Source organism: Urocitellus parryii, chromosome 6 (genome assembly GCF_045843805.1).
Source record: "Urocitellus parryii isolate mUroPar1 chromosome 6, mUroPar1.hap1, whole genome shotgun sequence".
NCBI classification, from domain to species: domain Eukaryota; kingdom Metazoa; phylum Chordata; class Mammalia; order Rodentia; family Sciuridae; genus Urocitellus; species Urocitellus parryii.
Genome location: NC_135536.1, coordinates 117,252,293 through 117,269,923, shown reverse-complemented (window position 1 = coordinate 117,269,923; position 17,631 = coordinate 117,252,293). Strand labels below are relative to the sequence as shown.

General features: G+C 48.2%; 2 protein-coding genes across 4 annotated transcripts in view; one reads left to right on the top strand and one right to left on the bottom strand.

Moving 5' to 3' along the window:
• Pml (PML nuclear body scaffold) overlaps window positions 1–5,842 on the bottom strand; it is a 39,304-nt gene extending 33,462 nt beyond the window's left edge. Inside the window, exons 1-2 of the mRNA XM_026387823.2 lie at window positions 5,650–5,842; window positions 3,291–3,760 (exon numbers count right to left, since the gene is read on the bottom strand). Coding sequence (XP_026243608.1) covers window positions 3,291–3,760; window positions 5,650–5,778 — 599 coding nt within the window. The 5' untranslated portion in view covers window positions 5,779–5,842. The remainder of the gene's footprint in view (window positions 1–3,290; window positions 3,761–5,649) is intronic.
• A 2,227-nt stretch (window positions 5,843–8,069) lies between these two features.
• Window positions 8,070–17,291, top strand: Stoml1 (stomatin like 1). 3 transcript variants are annotated; one of them, XM_026387785.2, is made up of 8 exons: window positions 8,112–8,166; window positions 8,568–8,712; window positions 9,731–9,837; window positions 11,139–11,288; window positions 11,597–11,800; window positions 14,966–15,161; window positions 15,550–15,765; window positions 16,422–17,291. In XM_026387785.2, exons 2-8 carry the CDS (start codon window positions 8,631–8,633, stop codon window positions 16,613–16,615), a joined length of 1,149 nt encoding a protein of 382 aa, XP_026243570.1. In that variant the 5' UTR covers window positions 8,112–8,166; window positions 8,568–8,630; the 3' UTR covers window positions 16,616–17,291. The 3 variants fall into 3 exon arrangements, with proteins under 3 accessions (XP_026243571.1, XP_026243569.2, XP_026243570.1); XM_026387786.2 differs by lacking the exon at window positions 8,568–8,712 and having other exon boundaries at window positions 8,070–8,166; XM_026387784.2 differs by lacking the exon at window positions 8,568–8,712 and having other exon boundaries at window positions 8,102–8,288.
• The last annotated feature ends 340 nt before the right edge of the window (window positions 17,292–17,631 follow it).

The following is a 17,631-nucleotide window of genomic DNA, read 5'->3' as shown; positions in this document are numbered from 1 at the left end:
CACAGTGGTGCATGCTTGTAATTCCAGCTACATGGTGGGCTGAGGCAGGAGGATTGTTAGTAGGCCAGCCTGGGCAACTAAAAGAGACCCTCTCTCAAGATAAAAATTTAAGAAGATCTGGGGATGTGGTTCTTTGGTAGAGTACTTGCCTAACAAATGCAAGGTCTTAGGTTCCATTCCCAGTACCACACACACAAAAAAATGTATTATATTTATGGATATAGAAAATAGCCTAAACAAATATTATTAAATGGAAACTAGCTGAGAATTAAAATAATAGAACATCATGACCAAGTAGGGTTTTTCCTTCTGGTAATTAAACAATGGGCAACATAAAGAAACACATATTAAATTAATTTTCATAGTAAAAAGTGAAAGGATACCCTTACAGAGTCTTAAAGGACATCTCTTCCTGTGGTAAAAATGAAACAATATTGGGGCTTAGAACCTGTCTCAGTGACAGAACATTTGCCTAGGGAGTGTCAGGCCCTGGGTTTGATCCCAGACCTGCAAAACAACAGTAACAAAAACAAAAGAATAGTAACAACAAAATTCTTGGTAAACCAAGTACAAAAAATAAATTTCTTAATGTGATTTTAAGAAATTACCTAAGGAAGTCAACAATAAACATCATACTTAACAAGAAAATATTAGAAACTTTCTCTTTAAAGATAGGAACAAGATCAAGTTGCCTTTTCTAATCACTATTATGCAATGTTGTTCTGGTGGTTCTGGACAATGAAACAAAGCTATAAAAAGTGGCAACATGTGCAAGTATCCAGAAAATGAAAAGCCCTACCATTTTCAGATTTGTTAACCTAAAAAATCTAAACAAATCAACTGAAAAACTTAACAGAGATAATAAGAGAACTTGATAGATGGCTTAATATGATATTAATTTACATAAATTAAGATTAGTGAGGACTAATCATAATCAGTTATAAATTGTAATGTAAAAAGATCTCATTGTTGAGTATTACAAATTATAAATTCAAGACCTATGCCAATAAAACTATAAAATCCAAAAGAAATAATCAGGGATAAGGCCAATTATCCCCAGATTTAATGCAATTTCAATCGAAATCCCAATGAACATGTTAGTTTTAAAACTGTATAAACTGTAAAAGGAAAATAAGTTTTGAAGAATGGGAAAAAGCAAAAAAAAAAAAGAACAGAGTCAGTCAGATCATTAGCATAGGACAGAGATTTACAAACACACTCATGACTACATAAGCATTTAGTATAAGATTTAAAAGGGGGCTGGGGTTGTGGCTCAGCAGTAGAGGGCTCACCTAGGTGTTGTTACAAGGCCCTGGGTTCAATCCTCAGCACCACATAAAAATGAATAAATAAAACAAAGGCATTGTGTCCAACTACAACTAAAAAAAAAAAAAAAAGATTTAAAAGGGCATTTTAGGGGATGGGGTTGTGGCTCAGTGGTAGAGTACTTACCAGCATGCATGAGGCACTGGGTTCGATCCCCAGCACCACATAAAAAAAATAAAATAAAATAAAAAATAAATAAAATAAAGGGCATTTCAGATCAGGGCACAGTGAGTATCTGATAAATGCAGTGGAGAGAACTGTTTTTCCATTTGGAGCTAGGCTACTACAGGCCTGTAATCCCAGTGGCTCAGGAGACTGAGGCAGGAGGATCGCAAGTTCAGTTGGTCTCAGCAACTCAGCCAGACCCTAAGCAACTTAGCAAGACCCTGTCTCAAAATAAAATATAAAAAGGGCTGGGGTTAGGCATGCCTGGGTTCAATCCCTGATTTAAAAAAAAAATCCATTTGGAGAGAAAAACAAAGCAATAATTCTTATACCATGCACAGAAACAAATTCCATATAAATTAAAGATTGGATTATAAAAACAAAGCCATGAAATTATTATTTATTTATTTGTGTGTGTGTGTGTGTGTGTGTGTGTGTGTGTGTGTGGTGCTGGGGCACTGAGGTACACCCCCCAGCACCTAAAATATGAAATTATTGAAACAGAATATAGGAGAACATTTTTAACATTGGCATGGGCGGGGGGGACAACTCTTTCCTGGGATGCATAAAAGCCACTATATCATAAAGAAAGAAATGGACAGATTTGACTACATAATACTAAAGACCTATGTGAAACACTATGCCGCGTGCTAAGTGAAATGACAAAGGTCAATGCTGAGAAAACATATTTGCATTATAATAACTTCTTACACAAATAAAGGGAATAATTCCTCCAAGGTGGGGGACAGGCAAAGGATCTAAATAAACAATCCACAGTGTTGCTTATTTAAGAACTAAAGGGAGGTACCTGAGGAAACCCACAGAGAAACCCAGTAGCTAAAACAGCCATTGGACCTTAACAATCAGCAAAAGAAATGCAAATTAATACTATAAGCTGTTGAGGAAAGAGGAACAGGGAGGGCTCTGCCATAAATTCAGCTTGTAAGGCAGTTTATCAGTAAAGTACAGTCGTTTTCAATATGTCAGAATGAACAAGGAATAACTTCCCTTTGCACATGGATCTCCAAGAACTATACAGTATGTATTAGGAAGAGCCTTATATATCAATCTATTGAATGGTCAAAAGTTCAGTTTTGTATGTTACCTTACTGGCTAAAAGAGAGGGAAACAAGACCTTATAAGACTATCCTATCTATACATATGTTCACAAAGAAACTGCAAAGAAACATTCAAAACTAGTAACAAGGACTACTCACAACCAGAGGGAGGGAGAAGAGGTGGAAATTAGGCAGATAGGAATAGAATGGAGACTGTGTAAATTATTTGTGAACCATATAAATGTATTACCTATTTAAAAATGAAATGAACATCTGCTGTTTAATGACAATAATTATAAGCGGATTTGGGGAATTTTGTTTGGTTTTCTTTTCATATATACTTTCCTAGAGAGCACCGACTAGCCTTAGGATTTGGACTTTTCAGATAGAAACAAATACCTGTGTCTGATCCTAGAAATCCGCCTTACTGAGATTTCCTGTTGGCACTTAGGAAAAAGACCACTATAAGATTTTCTAAAGGGCAGTTTGGTAATATATATCAAAACGTAAAATGTTCACGCTTCTTCGCCCAGCAGTGGCACTTCTAGAAATTACACTATTGATCCACGTGGGGACTTACAGCACAAACTGAGGTTATTGCCACAGAGGCTGCGGGTCCTCGGACCACATTTTAAGCTGTAAAGCCCTAAAAGCTCCTTGTCTGCCTCTGTGTGACTTTTTTCTTCTTTGCTCTCCTCAGCCCCTACCCGTGGGGCCACCCACCCAGGGCTGTACCCTCACCTAGTCAACGCAGGGGTGCGGTGGTTGGGGTTGGAGCAGAAGATGTTGTTGGACTTGCGGGTGCCATCCAGGAATTCACGAGCTGACTGGCTGCGGAGCTCGGCCAGAGGACGCGCCTCATGCTTGAGGAACCACTGGTGCGCCTCAAAGCATTTGGAGCAGAGGAGCTGCTCACACTCGAAGCACCAGAAGTCAGCCGGTTCTCTGCAGCGGGTGCAAGCCGCCTGTGCATCCAGGATCTGCCGGTACACGGACAGGCGCCGCTGTAAGCTCTCGAAGAATATGTTATCCAAAGGCGGGGAGTCATCTTCGACCTGGGGTCGGGGCGCCTGGCAGATGGGGCACTGCAGGCCCGGAGCCTCCAGGCATCCTGAGCACAACGTATGCAGGCAAGGCAGCAGCTTGGGGCACTTGGCTGGTGCCTGGCATCCCTGGCAGTGCAGGAACTGGAACTCCTCTTCCATGGATTGCTGGAGAACCAAAGAAAGGGAGGTGAGGCTAGAAGTCCCAGGAGTCCCCACCCATTGGCCACCAGCCCATTCAATTGGAAGTCAAGAGTAAGAGCTCACATTCCATTCCAGGCAGTCATTTAATGATGCAAAATCCTGGCCTATCAGGCCCCCAATTCCCCCTTTTACTCATGCCTTCTTAATCTCACCATACAATCTACTTTCCCATCAGACAGAGTATTAGGCCCAGGGATATAAAAATGCATAGGATACATCCTTGCCTGCAATGAACTCAGTTGAGATGGTGAATATACTAAACACCAATCTCATTAACACAGTTTGTGAGGAGGCTCAAAAGTTAATCTTAGAACTATCATATGACCCAGCAATTCCACTCCTAGATATATACTTGAAAAAGACCTAAAAACAAAGATTCAAACAGATATTTATACACTAATGTACATAGCAGCATTAGTCACAATATCCAAGAGGAAACAACTCAAGTGTTCATCAATAGATGAATGAATAAACTAAATGTGGTCTACACATACAATAATGGAATATTAGTCAGCCTTAAAAAGGAATGAAATTCTGATACCTGAACCCTGAAGGCATTATGCTAAGTGAAATAAGCCAGACACAAAAGGAGAAATACTGAGAGATTCCACCTACATAAAATATCCAGAATAGTCGAGTTCATAGAGACAAAAAGTAAATTAGAAGTTATCAGCGAACAAAGGAGCTATTGCTTAAATGGTACAGGTTTATGGGGTGATGAAAAAGTTCTGGAAATAGATGGTGGTGATGGTTACACAACATTATTAATGAACTTAATGTCACAGAATTATGCAGTTAGAAATGGTTAATATGGGGGCTGGGGATGTGGCTCAAGCGGTAGCGCGCTCGCCTGGCATGCGTGTGGCCCGGGTTCAATCCTCACCACCACATACAAACAAAGATGTTGTGTCCGCTGAAAACTAAAAAAAAATAAATATTAAAAAAAAAATTCTCTCTCTCTCTTTAAAAAAAAAAAAAATGGTTAATATGGTAACTTTTATGGTAGGTGCAGTTCACCACACACACACACACAAAAAAAAAAGTCCCACAAAAGTGCTCTCAATACAGTACTTGGCACATAAATTTTAACCAGTATTGTTAAGTAATGTTATTCTTAGTTTTAAAATGTTAATAATAAAAGTTACAGCAATATGATGTTATTTGTGCTCTCATGAAGGGGAGCAAAAGGGCCCGGAAAAACATACAACAAGGTGCCAAGTAGTTCCTTTGGGGGTGAAGGTGAGGGTCTCCAGGAGAAGGCTGAGGCAAAACTTGCAGGAGAAGGACTTAACAAACCCACTTGTGGGTCAGAGGTGGCCAGGAAGGGTGTTCTGAAAGAAGGACTGGGAGACTTCCTTAAGAAGAAACCACATGAGCTGGAGCTAGGCCTTGGCCACGGAAACCTCTCCCTTCTGGGTTACAGTTCTTCACTTCTGATCCGGAAACTTGGGTGTTGTGGTTTTGCCGTGCCTGGGGCATGCCTCTAGCTCCAGGTCAGTGCAATAGGGCTACTACCTGTATTCTCCCTAACCTGAGGTCCATCATGTGGGAAAAGGCAAGGCTCCAGGGTAAGTGGAAAGGCCAGTCAGCTGCTACTGACCCTTCCCATTTCCCAAACTGTTCAGTGGAGAACCACAGTCCAAAGCGGTCCCCCCAGCTCATCTTGTTCCCCTTCCTACTCTATCAGGCCCTTTGGCTACCCCAGCCAAGAGGGTCAGGACCCTGATGTCTGGCCTTCGCTCTTAGTATCACTCTTTAAGATACCTGGCCTCGATCTTCATTACTCTTCGCAACTCTCTCACCACAGCAAACCAACAAAGCCTAAACCCCTTCATCCCCAAACCCATTAATACCTCTGCTGGGCTGTGGCTGGGCTGGTGGCCTTCGGAGGGGGACTCCGGGGGAGGCATGGTGGGCGTATGAGGCAGGACAGGGTCCTGCTGGAGGCCAGGAGATCCGGCGGCTGCAGGTTCCTGCTGCATACAGCCCAGCGCAGTTTCGATTCTCCGTTTGGATCCTCCGTTTGGATCTTGGAGGGCGGGAGAAGAAACCCAACTCGTGGCGTCAGTCAGAAGGCGGTCTCCAGAACTGACTCCAAAAGGGAGGTACCGGCCGAGGGCCCGCCTCCGGAGAGGAAGTGAGACAGGGCTGGGGCGGGCCTAGGCGCCGAGAGGCGGGCTGTGCGTTTTGAAGACTGGAGCGGAGCTGGGAGGAGAGCAGGGGAGGCGTGGCTGAGCTCCGATAGAGAAAGCGAGGCTGAGCCTTCCGGCAGAGAGGCTTTGAGTCATTCATACATCTCACCTTGGACCCAGCTTTGTGCCCACCCTAGCTGGTACCTGGAGCCCTGGGATCCGGAGATGAACCACACACGGCCCTTGCTTCAAAGAACCCCAGATCTAGTAGAAGAACCAGCCCCCAAAAGGAGACTGTCGCGTAGTATGGGAACTGGCTGGAAAGGAGATTACTCATTTGGGATTTTAGCAAGCAGCGGGAATTCAACAAAGATGAAGGGACTGGGCGGGGCGGGCGGGGCTGGAGACGGGTGGGGAACACTAAACAACAGCTGGGCAAAAGGTATGGAGGTTTGAAACAAGAGAGCCTGTTGGCAAGGTAGTTTGGGCCACTTTCAGATTTAAGAGGGAACTCAAGAGGAGTATACTAAGGAGACTGGACCAGTTTTGTAAGTGAAGGAAGTTTGTGAAGGGTTTGGAACCCAGGAATCACCATCAGCAGTGTGTGTTAGGACAGTCTCTCTGACAACCTAGTTGGACCATCCTAGGAGAGGGGTGTTATGCTCGAATTCGGGACCCTCAAAAGACCACCAGAGACCCAAGATCGATGTAAGCAGCAAAGAGGTGTTTATTGCGAGCTCGGTCCTCCGCACACACAGCAACTGGTGACACTTTGAGGCCCCGTGCCCAGGGTTTGCAGCAGTTTTATACATTCTTTGGAGAAGGCAGGGACCCCCACATACATCATAGCATCTTTTAGCAAATCATCACACACACGGGAAAATCAAACAACAACTCTAAAACATGATTAGCACATTCACTGGCAGGAACAAGTTGGGTAGGGGTGATTGGTTAGTACAAGAGGGGGATTCGTTTGAACTGATTGGTTTAAGCCAAGAGGGGTGTTCATGCTGAACTACATGATTTCCCAACACAATAAACTACTGGGAGGGTCATCTGGCATCCCAGGTATTTCCCTGTCTCATGCTGATTGGTGGCTGCTAGTGTTACCGCTGTTGACCGGTGATGAGTCCTTGCTTCCCCAATGTTGAAGAATAACACCAAAGAAGCACGACGAGGCAAGGTCAGAGTAGAAATTAGAAGTTTATTAAAGGACAGCAGAAAAGACTTCTCCCGGAGGAAGGGGACCCAAGAGGTGGAATCCGTGGAAGTGCGGTTGTCTCCCCTTTTATAGTTTTGGTGATGGAATGTAGGTGGGAAGGCCCGAGGGGTGGGACACAGGTGGGCCAAACAAGTAATCTGGGCAGGAAGGACTTAATTATCACTTTTTGGGATGGGCTTATCACTTCTCTGGGATGGGCTATCTCCAAATCTGTTGGGGCTGTTTTGGAAGGTAACCTGCTCCCAGCCTGCCCCAACATCCTGTTGGAAGTTAACACTTTTCAGAATAAATTTGCTATTTACATTTGGGTTAATGTAAATTAGAGAGGCAAGTTCCTTTGGTGACTGGATCAAGGGCTGTGCTGTGATGCTCTGGTGACTCTGTTCTGTTAGCTTTAGTCCATCCTTTCCTTCTACTCTGCACCCTGTGTCTGCACATGAAATTGTTCTTTTGGTGCCAAAGTTCAGCCCTTCCCGCTCCACTCTGTCCATAGTGACCTGGCTACACCATCATTCAACAGTATGTACTGAGATCTGTTCTGGGACAGGCCCTGCTTGCTGAGCTGTGGGGACAGAGAGCAATTATTTTGTGATGTATGTTCTAGAGAAACCCTAAGTCTATTAAGACCTCGCTCCCTGCGTGAGTTTGGACAGAGAGTGTTGAGAAGGCTGAAAACAGCATTTCCTTTGTTCTGGAGATTTGGCTCCTGAATGTCCTCTTGTGAAGCCCAACTTCCCTCCTCCATTTCTAAGTTCAGGTAAGATCTGGGAGGAGGTGGCAACGACCCCGCGGGCTGCCAAGAAATCAGGCCACGCCCCGACGCCTGCCGCCGCAGTTCGGTCCTCCCAGCGCAGGGGTCGCCATGCTACAGCGGGCGCGGATCCGGGTCGGCCTCCTGCTCCTGTGCCCAGCCGCCGCCCTTGGCGACGCCGGGGAAGCCGGAAGCGGCGGCCGGCAGAGGTGGTGGCCGCGCAGAGGCGCGGGGGTGTGTCCCCGTCAGGAATCATGCTCGGCAGGTCTGGGTACCGGGCGCTGCCCTTGGGGGATTTTGACCGCTTCCAGCAGTCGAGCTTCGGCTTTCTGGGCTCGCAGAAGGGCTGCTTGTCCCCAGAGCGGGGCGGCGTGGGGCCGGGGTCCGGTGAGTGGTCGCCCAGCACTGCGAACCCGGGAGAGGGGAAGACTGGCCAGTACCCACAGGCCGGAACCCTCTGCCCCTAAGGAGTCGGCCGGCCTCGCACCCTCAGAGGAGGGACCGAGAAGGGGAACGACTTGCAAAGTGGAGAGGGGGCTGGGCCCGGCGCTGGTGTGTTTCTGCTGATCTGCTCTCCCTAGATGCCTGGCACTGCAGCCTCAGAGCCAGCGTAGCTTCCATCTTCCCGAAATTAACCGCATGACATTTCTCCTCGGCTTTTATCAGGACATAGGTTTCAAGTTCCGATTATGCATAGGTCATCAGCACCCTACAGGCGCCTGTGGAGAAATGGAAGAATATTCACCCCAGGGTAGAAACCCAGGGACCTGCCATCTCCTTTGTAGCTGGAGAAGATACACAGAACAAAAAGGCAGGCCTTCAGCAATCCATTGTCTGTCCTCGCCCTGTCTTGCTCCAAAGCTCTCTATGGTTCCTTTGGCCACAGGCCAGATCCCATACTTCTCAGCCTGACCTTGGAGGTTTGGTGCCTCCCTGACCCTTCTGTACTGACAGCTGCTCCTGTCCAAGGATTTCTTTCCTGCAGAGGTCACAGTGGGTCAGAGTGGGTCAGGCAGGAAGTAGAAACTTGGTGTCCTGGGGCTTGGGAAACCCAGCAGACATGAGCTTCATGAAAGATGGAACCAAGGTTCCTTTCTGCTTCCTGTCCAGGATTGGAAGAAGAGGAACAGAGAATAAGCTCATCCCAGATTCTAGGGCTTTCTCTGTCATCCTGGACACCTGGTTCTCTCTTTAGTTTGGATGTGCCTTATCTTCCTACCTGCCCCCTCCACACCCCAACCACCACCACCACCATCAAACTGCTTGAATTGAAATATGCATTTTTGATGGTTCTTAGGGCATTAAAATGGAGTGAAGAGTAGAAAAGAAAATTTTATCCCCCATCTCAGGCTCCTATTAATGAGAAATTAGTGCTGTATCCCTATCCCTATAGGCTAAGGCATTGTTTCCATAAGAATCCCTTGAAAGCGGTCTTCTGGGGCATTTGGTAGAGGAGGAATGTGTTATGCCAACAGCATTCAGCTCAAGCCAGCACACATTTAAAGATGCCCAGGTACTCCTGGCTCCATGAGAGGCATGAGTAGGCAGTATAAATTAGACAAGGGATTGATTCCTGCTCAGTATAGTAAGGACAGCATTGGATTCTCAGGTTCAGAGACTTGCCTAGCAAAGAATACTGTGAGGGTTGTACTTGGGATAGATTAGTTTTGATATATGGGAGGAGGGAATGAGCATATGTCCAAAGATATGATTGAGAACTGTGAGAAAGGTAAAGTGGGCAAAGGGTACACCTGACCAAACTCCTTGTACACAGCTGTCCTGCCAGGCCATCTGGTGTTCCTTGATTGCCTGTTCTCTCTTGCCCCCAGATATACCCCAAAGCTGGCCCTCCTGCCTCTGCCATGGCCTCATCAGTTTCTTGGGGTTCTTGCTGCTGATGATCACTTTCCCCATTTCTGGCTGGTTTGCCCTGAAGGTAAGACTGGCTGGGTCAGTCCTAGAGTGGTTGGTTGGGTCATATTGAAGTTTTGGGGCATTGATGAATGAATTCTCCATATTCTGTTATCACAACTCTATGAAAGGGGCAAGGCAAGAATTTTCTTTCCATCTTTAATATGAGAAAACTGAGGCCCAGACTTGTCATCATGGGAATCAGTAAGGAGTAGAACCATTATGAAGTCTTCCCAAATTTCTGAGTCCTGGGATCTGGACAGATATCTTGGGCAGATCATCCTTCCTTTGGGCTAGGTCAAATTAGAAATAAAACACCCAACCTGGCCCAGCAGGCAATGAGGAAGCCAGGCCTCATTTTCAACAAGTGGTGGTATAGATGGAAAAAGGATAAGTAATAGATCTGTACCTGCAAGCTGTGGTGAAGGTGGAAGCCCTGTCAGGCCCTCCTCTTTGTGTGGCCCAAGACAATAGTCACCTTTTCTAGAAAGACTCTAGGTTTGTGTGATCTGAAAGGGAGTTCTTTGATGATCCTAGATCCTAGTTCTGAAATGCCACTGAAATAAATACTGTGTGGCCTTGGACAAATTACTGTGTATTTCTGGGTCTTCAATTCTCAATTTCTTCAACATCTTTAGGATTCTTTGCCAACCTGAAGTTGGCAAAGCCTTTTGTTTGCTGTTACAACAGCTCAGCCTTTCCCCCAGCTAATCCAAGGGCAGACAGTTTCCTGATATGAGTCATGTCTAGCTTTAGACAACAAAGGTAAAGTTTCCCTAAAAAGTTAGGGGCTGGTAGCGTGTTTGCCTGGCATGCGGGAGGCACTAAGTTCAATCCTCAGCACCACATAAAAATAAATAAAGATATTGTGTCTATATACAACTAAAAACTACTTTTAAAAAAATCAAGTTAGTACAGTGTGGTGATTAAGACATATGACCTTTGGAGTCATTCAGAACTGCATTCAAATAGTGCCTATTTCACTCAGGTGCTATGTGATTTCTGAGTACCTCTCTGAGCCTGACCTCTCTGAGCCTTGGTTTTCTTATCTAAAAACAGTTAAGGATACTTGATTGTGACCGAGGAAAGGGGAGAGGGGAGAGGAGGGATCTGGGAAAATGTCACTGGCCAGCTTAGGCAGACCACTTCCAACTCTTTTTTTTTTTAATATATTTTTTAGTTGTAGGTGAACACAGTACCTTTATTTTATTTTTATGTGGTGCTGAGGATCGAACCCAGTGCCTCACCCATGCTAGGCAAGCACTCTACCACTGAGCCACAATGTCAGCCCTCACTTCTAACTCTTTTCCTTGCCATTGTGGATAGATTGTGCCCACCTATGAGCGGATGATTGTGTTTCGACTGGGCCGGATCCGCACCCCCCAGGGACCTGGCATGGTTCTGCTCCTGCCCTTCATTGACTCCTTTCAGAGAGTGGATCTGAGGACACGAGCCTTCAATGTCCCTCCTTGCAAGGTAAGAGACTTCCCAGCTGCTCTGGATAGACAGAGTAGGGCCTTGTGGAGAGTATTCTATGGGTGCTAGGGCATTGGCCTGAAAGTAGCCTTCTGGGAGAGTGGGAGAAGAGAACAGAAAGTCAAAGTAAAAGCTAGGAGGGCATCCTCACTCTTTACACCTGATCCCATGTACTTGGGGACACCATTTTGCCTTTAAGGAGTTATCTGCCAGGTGGGTGGGTCAAATTGGGTGGTCCCAGTGGGCATGACCTCCTTGTAGCCCCAGCCTCCTAAGTGTCCTTTCTCTCTCATGGCCACTCCCAACAGTTGGCCTCTAAGGATGGGGCTGTGCTGTCTGTGGGGGCTGATGTCCAGTTCCGTATCTGGGACCCAGTGCTGTCGGTGATGACTGTAAAGGACCTAAATACAGCCACGCGCATGACAGCCCAGAATGCCATGACCAAGGCTCTGCTCAGAAGGCCACTGCGGGAGATCCAGATGGAGAAGCTCAAGATCAGCGATCAGCTCCTGGTAGGCGGCTCCTCACAAGGTAGAGCTCAGAGCTGGCACCTGGTCACTTTGAGCAAACACCAGTTTGTTCTAACTTTAGTTTACCTTTTGTGCCAAGAGTGTAATCACCTGTCTTTCATTGCTCTGACATCAACATGAGGCCTCAGGGCCCTCTGCAATTCCTGTTGGAGTCAGGGCCCAACTCTCAGGGTGGGTGGTGGGTGATAGGAGGGGGACCCTTCCAGCCCAACCCCCTGATGAGAGTTCTGTGCTCATAAGAGAGCATATGCATTTTTGTGGGCTGATTTTTCTCACTTGGAACAGAACAAAGAAACATGGAGACATTTGATCTTTTTCTTGGATTTTCTCCATGTATATGAAAATGATCTACATGGAATTCACCTTAAATTCTTTGTTCTAAAAGATAGGATAAACATAAGTGCAGGAGCAGTGGCATGTCTCTCACAGCCACACTCAACTTGTGCTTCCTCCCTTTTGCTTGTCCTCATGGAGGAAGATGAGAGAACTTTTCCCTCTTTCCCCTCCACTCTGATCTAAACCCAGGGGTATGGGATTAGAGGACAGAGAGGGAGTGGGATGAATGCCAGTTCTGGAGATCCCCAGCTCCTTCCATCAATGAGGTCAGCAAGCAGCCAGCTAGGTAAAGTTCCTCAGAAGGTTACTCCTGATCGTAGCCCTCACATACTCTGTCTGTCGTGGTTCACAGAGCCCAGTGCTTGTCCCAGAGTATCTCATCTTCACATTTTTGCAGCAAGAGGGCCAGTATTACTGGAGGGTGGAAACCCAGACTCAGAAATGATTCAACTTGCCTTTAAGAGCCACAACTGGCTGGGCATGATGGCACACACCTGTAACCCCAGCAGCCAAGGAGGCTGAGGAAGGAGAATGGCAAGTTTGAGGCCAGCCTGGGCAACTTAGTAAGACTCTGTCTCAAAAAATAAAAAGGACTGGGATGTAGCTCAGTAGAAGAGCACCCCTGAGGTCAATTCCCATTACTTCCCCACTTGCCTACACACAAAGAGCTGGACCAGAGCCAGAGCCCTTGATCCCCCATCCTCAACAGAGTGTTTGATCTAATACAATTCAGACAATAAGTTGATAACATATTTTTATTCATAAAACCTCACACCCTCAGGAGGCTGAGGCAGAAGGATTGTGAGTTCAAAGCCAGCCTCAGCAAAAGCAAGGCGCTAAGACCCTGTCTCTAAATAAAATACAAAATAGGGCTGGGGTTATGGCTTGGTGATCGAGTGCCCCTGAGTTCAATTTCCAGTAGCAAAAAAAAATCAAACCCATATTCCATTATATTTATCTTTAGGAAAAGAAAAGTGGATCTCCACCCTGTTAAAAATTGCCCTGGTGTGAAAGGGGCAGTCCATCCTGAGATGTGAGAGTTACTCAGGGCCATTGCCCATACTCAGTGGGCACCTGGCAAAGCAAGGGCAGCACCTGAGGTTGAAGCAGAATCTCCCCAGCCCTGGTTCAGGCAGGGATTTTCAACCTCATTTCTTTTTTGCCCACTTTTCCTCTGAAAGGATTGCAGACTGCCCCTCACTTGCTGGCTCCTCCTCAGTGGCTCACCCGCTAGTGTTCTCAGGTGGTTCCACCTCTCTGCTGCCCTCTTGCAGCCTGGCCACCCCATCACTCTGCAGCAGATCCTGCCTCTACATGCAAGAAAAAAAGAAAAACAAACTCTCAGACAGGAATCTTTTGGCCTCCAACTTCAACCTCCACACCCTTCTGCATGCTTTTCCTTACTCATTTCCTGCCTGCATGCCCTTCTTGAGGCTCATCTCTTCATAGGACAGTGCTCTGGGCCCTACCTTCTCCAGGACTCCCCCTCTCTCTCCTTCCCTCTCTCCCTCCACTCAGGTTCACTGTCTCTTTATTCTTTCTTCCCTCTTTAATGCACAGAAACATTCTCCTTTTGCCTGCTTCACCTCTAGCTCTTACCTCTCTCCCCTTCCTTTCTGGAAGACTCCCATTTCTCTCATCCCATCCTTAGGCTTCCCCCAAGCTCCTAAGATAGCTGTGGTGACATAGTGACCTCCCTTTTCCCAGCCCAGCAGACACTTCTCAGCCTTCCCTTCCTTCACCTGATGGCAGTGTTTGTGTGTGTGAGACTCCTCCTCTTCTGCTCCCCTTGACCTTGCTAGTTCTCCTGACTTTCATTGTCCAGGTTCCTGCACTGTCCCCTTCTCATCTGTCAGTCACTCAGGACTTGTTTCCTCTGGGCACTTATTGTTCACGGCACACAGTCCAGTCTGACTCTCCTGCACCTTGCTCCCATTTATCCAGCTTCCTGTGGGACCCTTGCTCTCCCACAGACATCCAAAACTTTCAGAATTAAAAAACAAACAAAAGAGCACTTATCACACACACCTCTCCACATCCTGTTTGTGTGAGTCTCTAAGTGAATGCCATATTCATGAGCCCAGGAAAACCACACCAGAAGCCTGTTTCCCCCTCCCCTGCCCTCTATGCCGTGGCACATCCATAAGCCAAATGGCCCTGTGCCTGCTGCAGCTTGGCAGTTGGCAGAGTTGTGCTCCCTCAGTGAGTCTCTGCTTCACTTCACCCTCCTTCCCTCCACCAAACCTGTCTGCTTTCTTCCTGCAATTTGAAACAGTGCCGTTTGGTCCCAAGCCTCCATCATCAGCCCATCCAATTCAGTGTCCACACAGCAGCCAGGAGGGTGTTTCCAAAAAGTAAGTCTGTTCTGTCACCTCCCTGAATGAACTCCTCTCTGATGTCCTTGTTGCCTCAGAAGAAATCCAAGTGAGTAGGAGGAGGCTGCCTCTGAGACTTCAGCTGTCTCTGGTCCCCCAGCCCACACTTTAGGTTCTGACTAATTGGAACTCTGGCTGCTTGAAGTGCCCAGACTTCCAGGTTCTCCTCTTTGGGCTTTGCGCATGCTGTTCTTATTGCCTGGAAGGTCCTCCACCTGGAGAGTCCCCCACTGCCAGTGTCACTCTCCCTGCTGCCAGCCCTCCCTCCTCCTTGTTTGAGCACATGCACAGCTGGACTGTCAGCATCCCCGGCCTGTGCTCCCTAAGGACAGGTATGGGACCTCCAGGTCCACATGTGGTCATAGTGGCCCACCCAAAGAAGGTGCTCAGGAAAGGTCTATTGCATGAATTCCATGTCTTCCCTACTGTCCTTCAGCTGGAGATCAACGATGTGACCAGGGCCTGGGGGCTAGAGGTGGACCGCGTAGAGCTGGCAGTGGAGGCCGTGCTACAGCAGCCCCAGGACAGCCCAGCCGGGTCCAGCCTGGACAGCACCCTCCAGCAGCTGGCCCTCCACTTGCTGGGAGGGGGCATGAACTCAGTGGCAGGAGGTACTCCATCTGCTGGGCCAGGTGAGGAACCTGGGGAGCAGGAGGGAGGTGCTGTTCAGTTTGGCATGGAGCTGACTTCGCTACTTGCTCCAAGCACAGTGCACGCTCTGCCTGTCTTTTGACTCATGCTGATTCTAGGGTCAACCCAAGCTAGGGCAGTGAGAAGAGTCCAGGTTGTGTGAGTGTGGAGAGGCCTGTGGCAGCCACCGTGAGAGGAGATAGCAGTAGCTGGAAAGAGGGCTTCACATCTGATCTCAGCTGGAACAGCTAAGAAACAGGATTTGGGTGTTTAGGGTAGAAACCTGGGGGCAGCCTCCTGGCAAGGAAGCAAGTTGATCAGAAGCCAAAAGAGGCAGAGGCCACCTGTCCCTGGGAACACACTGATCTACCTCTCTGCCTCCCTCCCCAGCACTTTTGGCCACCCCAGCAGATACCCTGGAGATGGTGAGCGAAGTGGAGCCACCTGCATCTCAGGGCCTGAAGCAGCCTGTGGCTGAGGGGCTGCTGACTGCTCTGGAGCCTTTCCTGTCTGAAGTGCTGGTCAGCCAGGTTGGGGCCTGCTACCAGTTCAATGTCATCCTTCCCAGTGGCACCCAGAGCATCTACTTCCTGGATCTCACCACAGGTGCAGCTGCCCTCCCCGCATCCCCCTCATACCCAGTTGCTTATACACCTGATCCCATGGCTGTTTTTTAGGCCGCTCCCACACACCCTGTAGGAGCAAGGCTTCCTACTCCTGCCACCAGTTTGGGATGAACCCATGGCAGTCAGGGGCTCTGACACCATTTCTAGACAATAATTTTCTGGGCCTTGCTCTCTCTGCTGTGGGAGGACAATTGAGACAGCCAGGCTGCTGATACCAAGTAAGTCTGTTCTGTCACCTCCCTGAGTGAACTCCTCATGTGACAGGAAGCCTGCCACATGCCAGGCTCTGTGCTGAGCACTTTTGTGCATTATGTCACCTACTTCTCACCATCAGCTTTGATTTAGGGCTCATCGTCCCCTTCACAGATTTGCACACTGAGGCACCAAGTGGCCTATAGGATTAGAATCCAGGGTATTAGAACCCAAACTGTTTGTGTGCACATGTGCTGGGGATGGAGCCCAGGGCCTTGTGCATGCTAACCAGGTGCTCTTACCACTGAACTATGATCCAGCCCTAGAACCTAAACTCCTAACCAGTATTCTTTGCTCCTTCCAATGGGACATGCTAACTTCTTCTTCCCTCCATAGCTGTCTTCCCACATCCCTACTAATGCTCAGTTTTCTTTCCACCTACAGGGCGAGGCAGGGTGGGACATGGGGTTCCTGAAGGTGTCCCCGACGTGGTGGTGGAGATGGCTGAGGCAGACCTGCGGGCTCTGTTGTGCAGGGAGCTGCGGCCCCTGGGGGCCTACATGAGTGGGCGACTGAAGGTGAAGGGCGACCTGGCAGTGGCCATGAAGCTGGAGGCAGTCCTAAGGGCCCTGAAGTAGCATCCCTGGCTGACCATCCATTGCCCAGCCTCAAGTCTGGCACTAAGCTAGGGGGCTTCTTGAAGGAGGAGGTGTTGATCTGCACTGTAGAAAGTCGAGGCCCTGAAGAGTTTCAGGGCCAACCAGGAGCCCATGGATGGAGGCTGGGGGCCAGCAGCAGCTGGGAGTTCCTGCCTGCAGTGGTTATCTGACAGGCCTTTGCCCCCACCAAGTGCCCAGCCCTGAGCTGGCTACACAGAGTAAGGACAGGAGAGCCAGGACTGCCCTGTCCAGCCGACTACCTGACAGGAGAGGCAGGACACACAGAACCAGCCTGATGGCAGCTGGTGTGGTACCTGTGTGAAGGATCAAAGTGCATGGCTCAGGCTACAAGCTGAGGGGATCTAAGAGGGAGGGGGAGGGGGAGGGAAGGCAACTCCCTGTAAGAGGCCCCTGCAACAGGACTGGGCTGGGCCCACCTTCCTGATTGCAGTCTAGGCCTAGTGGGGGAGGGCATGGGACTGCAGGGCCTGCAGCTTCAATGGCCTCACTCCTGAAGACACCTTGATTCATCTGCCAGCTCCATCCTGCATGCCTGATGAGCTGGGCCAGGGCAGCATGCAGGAGAGCCCTGCTGTTCCTGTATGTCTTACTAGAGGTTTAAAAGACTCTGACAAATAAATGTGGTGTTTCCAATGTGGATCAGAGAAGAAGTGAAGTGCGGCTATGGGGGTATAGGGTGGGCTAGGAGGGCTGCAAGGTGATGGCCCTCTGCTACCAGCCCAGGAAGGACCTAGGCCCTGGAGGCCGACCTAGAGCGTCTGGATATACCTGTAGTTCTTCCTCCTGAGTCTCAAAGCCCCAATATGCGGGGCCCAGGGCTTCTTTCTGTTCTTTATATTTGGGGATACAGGTTGATCAGCAAAGAGAGGCATGGTTCTACAAACATTAACTTGATACAGGACAAGGTGAGGGGCTCATCACATTCAAGAGGGGAGTTGGGGCACTGCCAACTGCTGCCCAACTTCTCTGCTGAA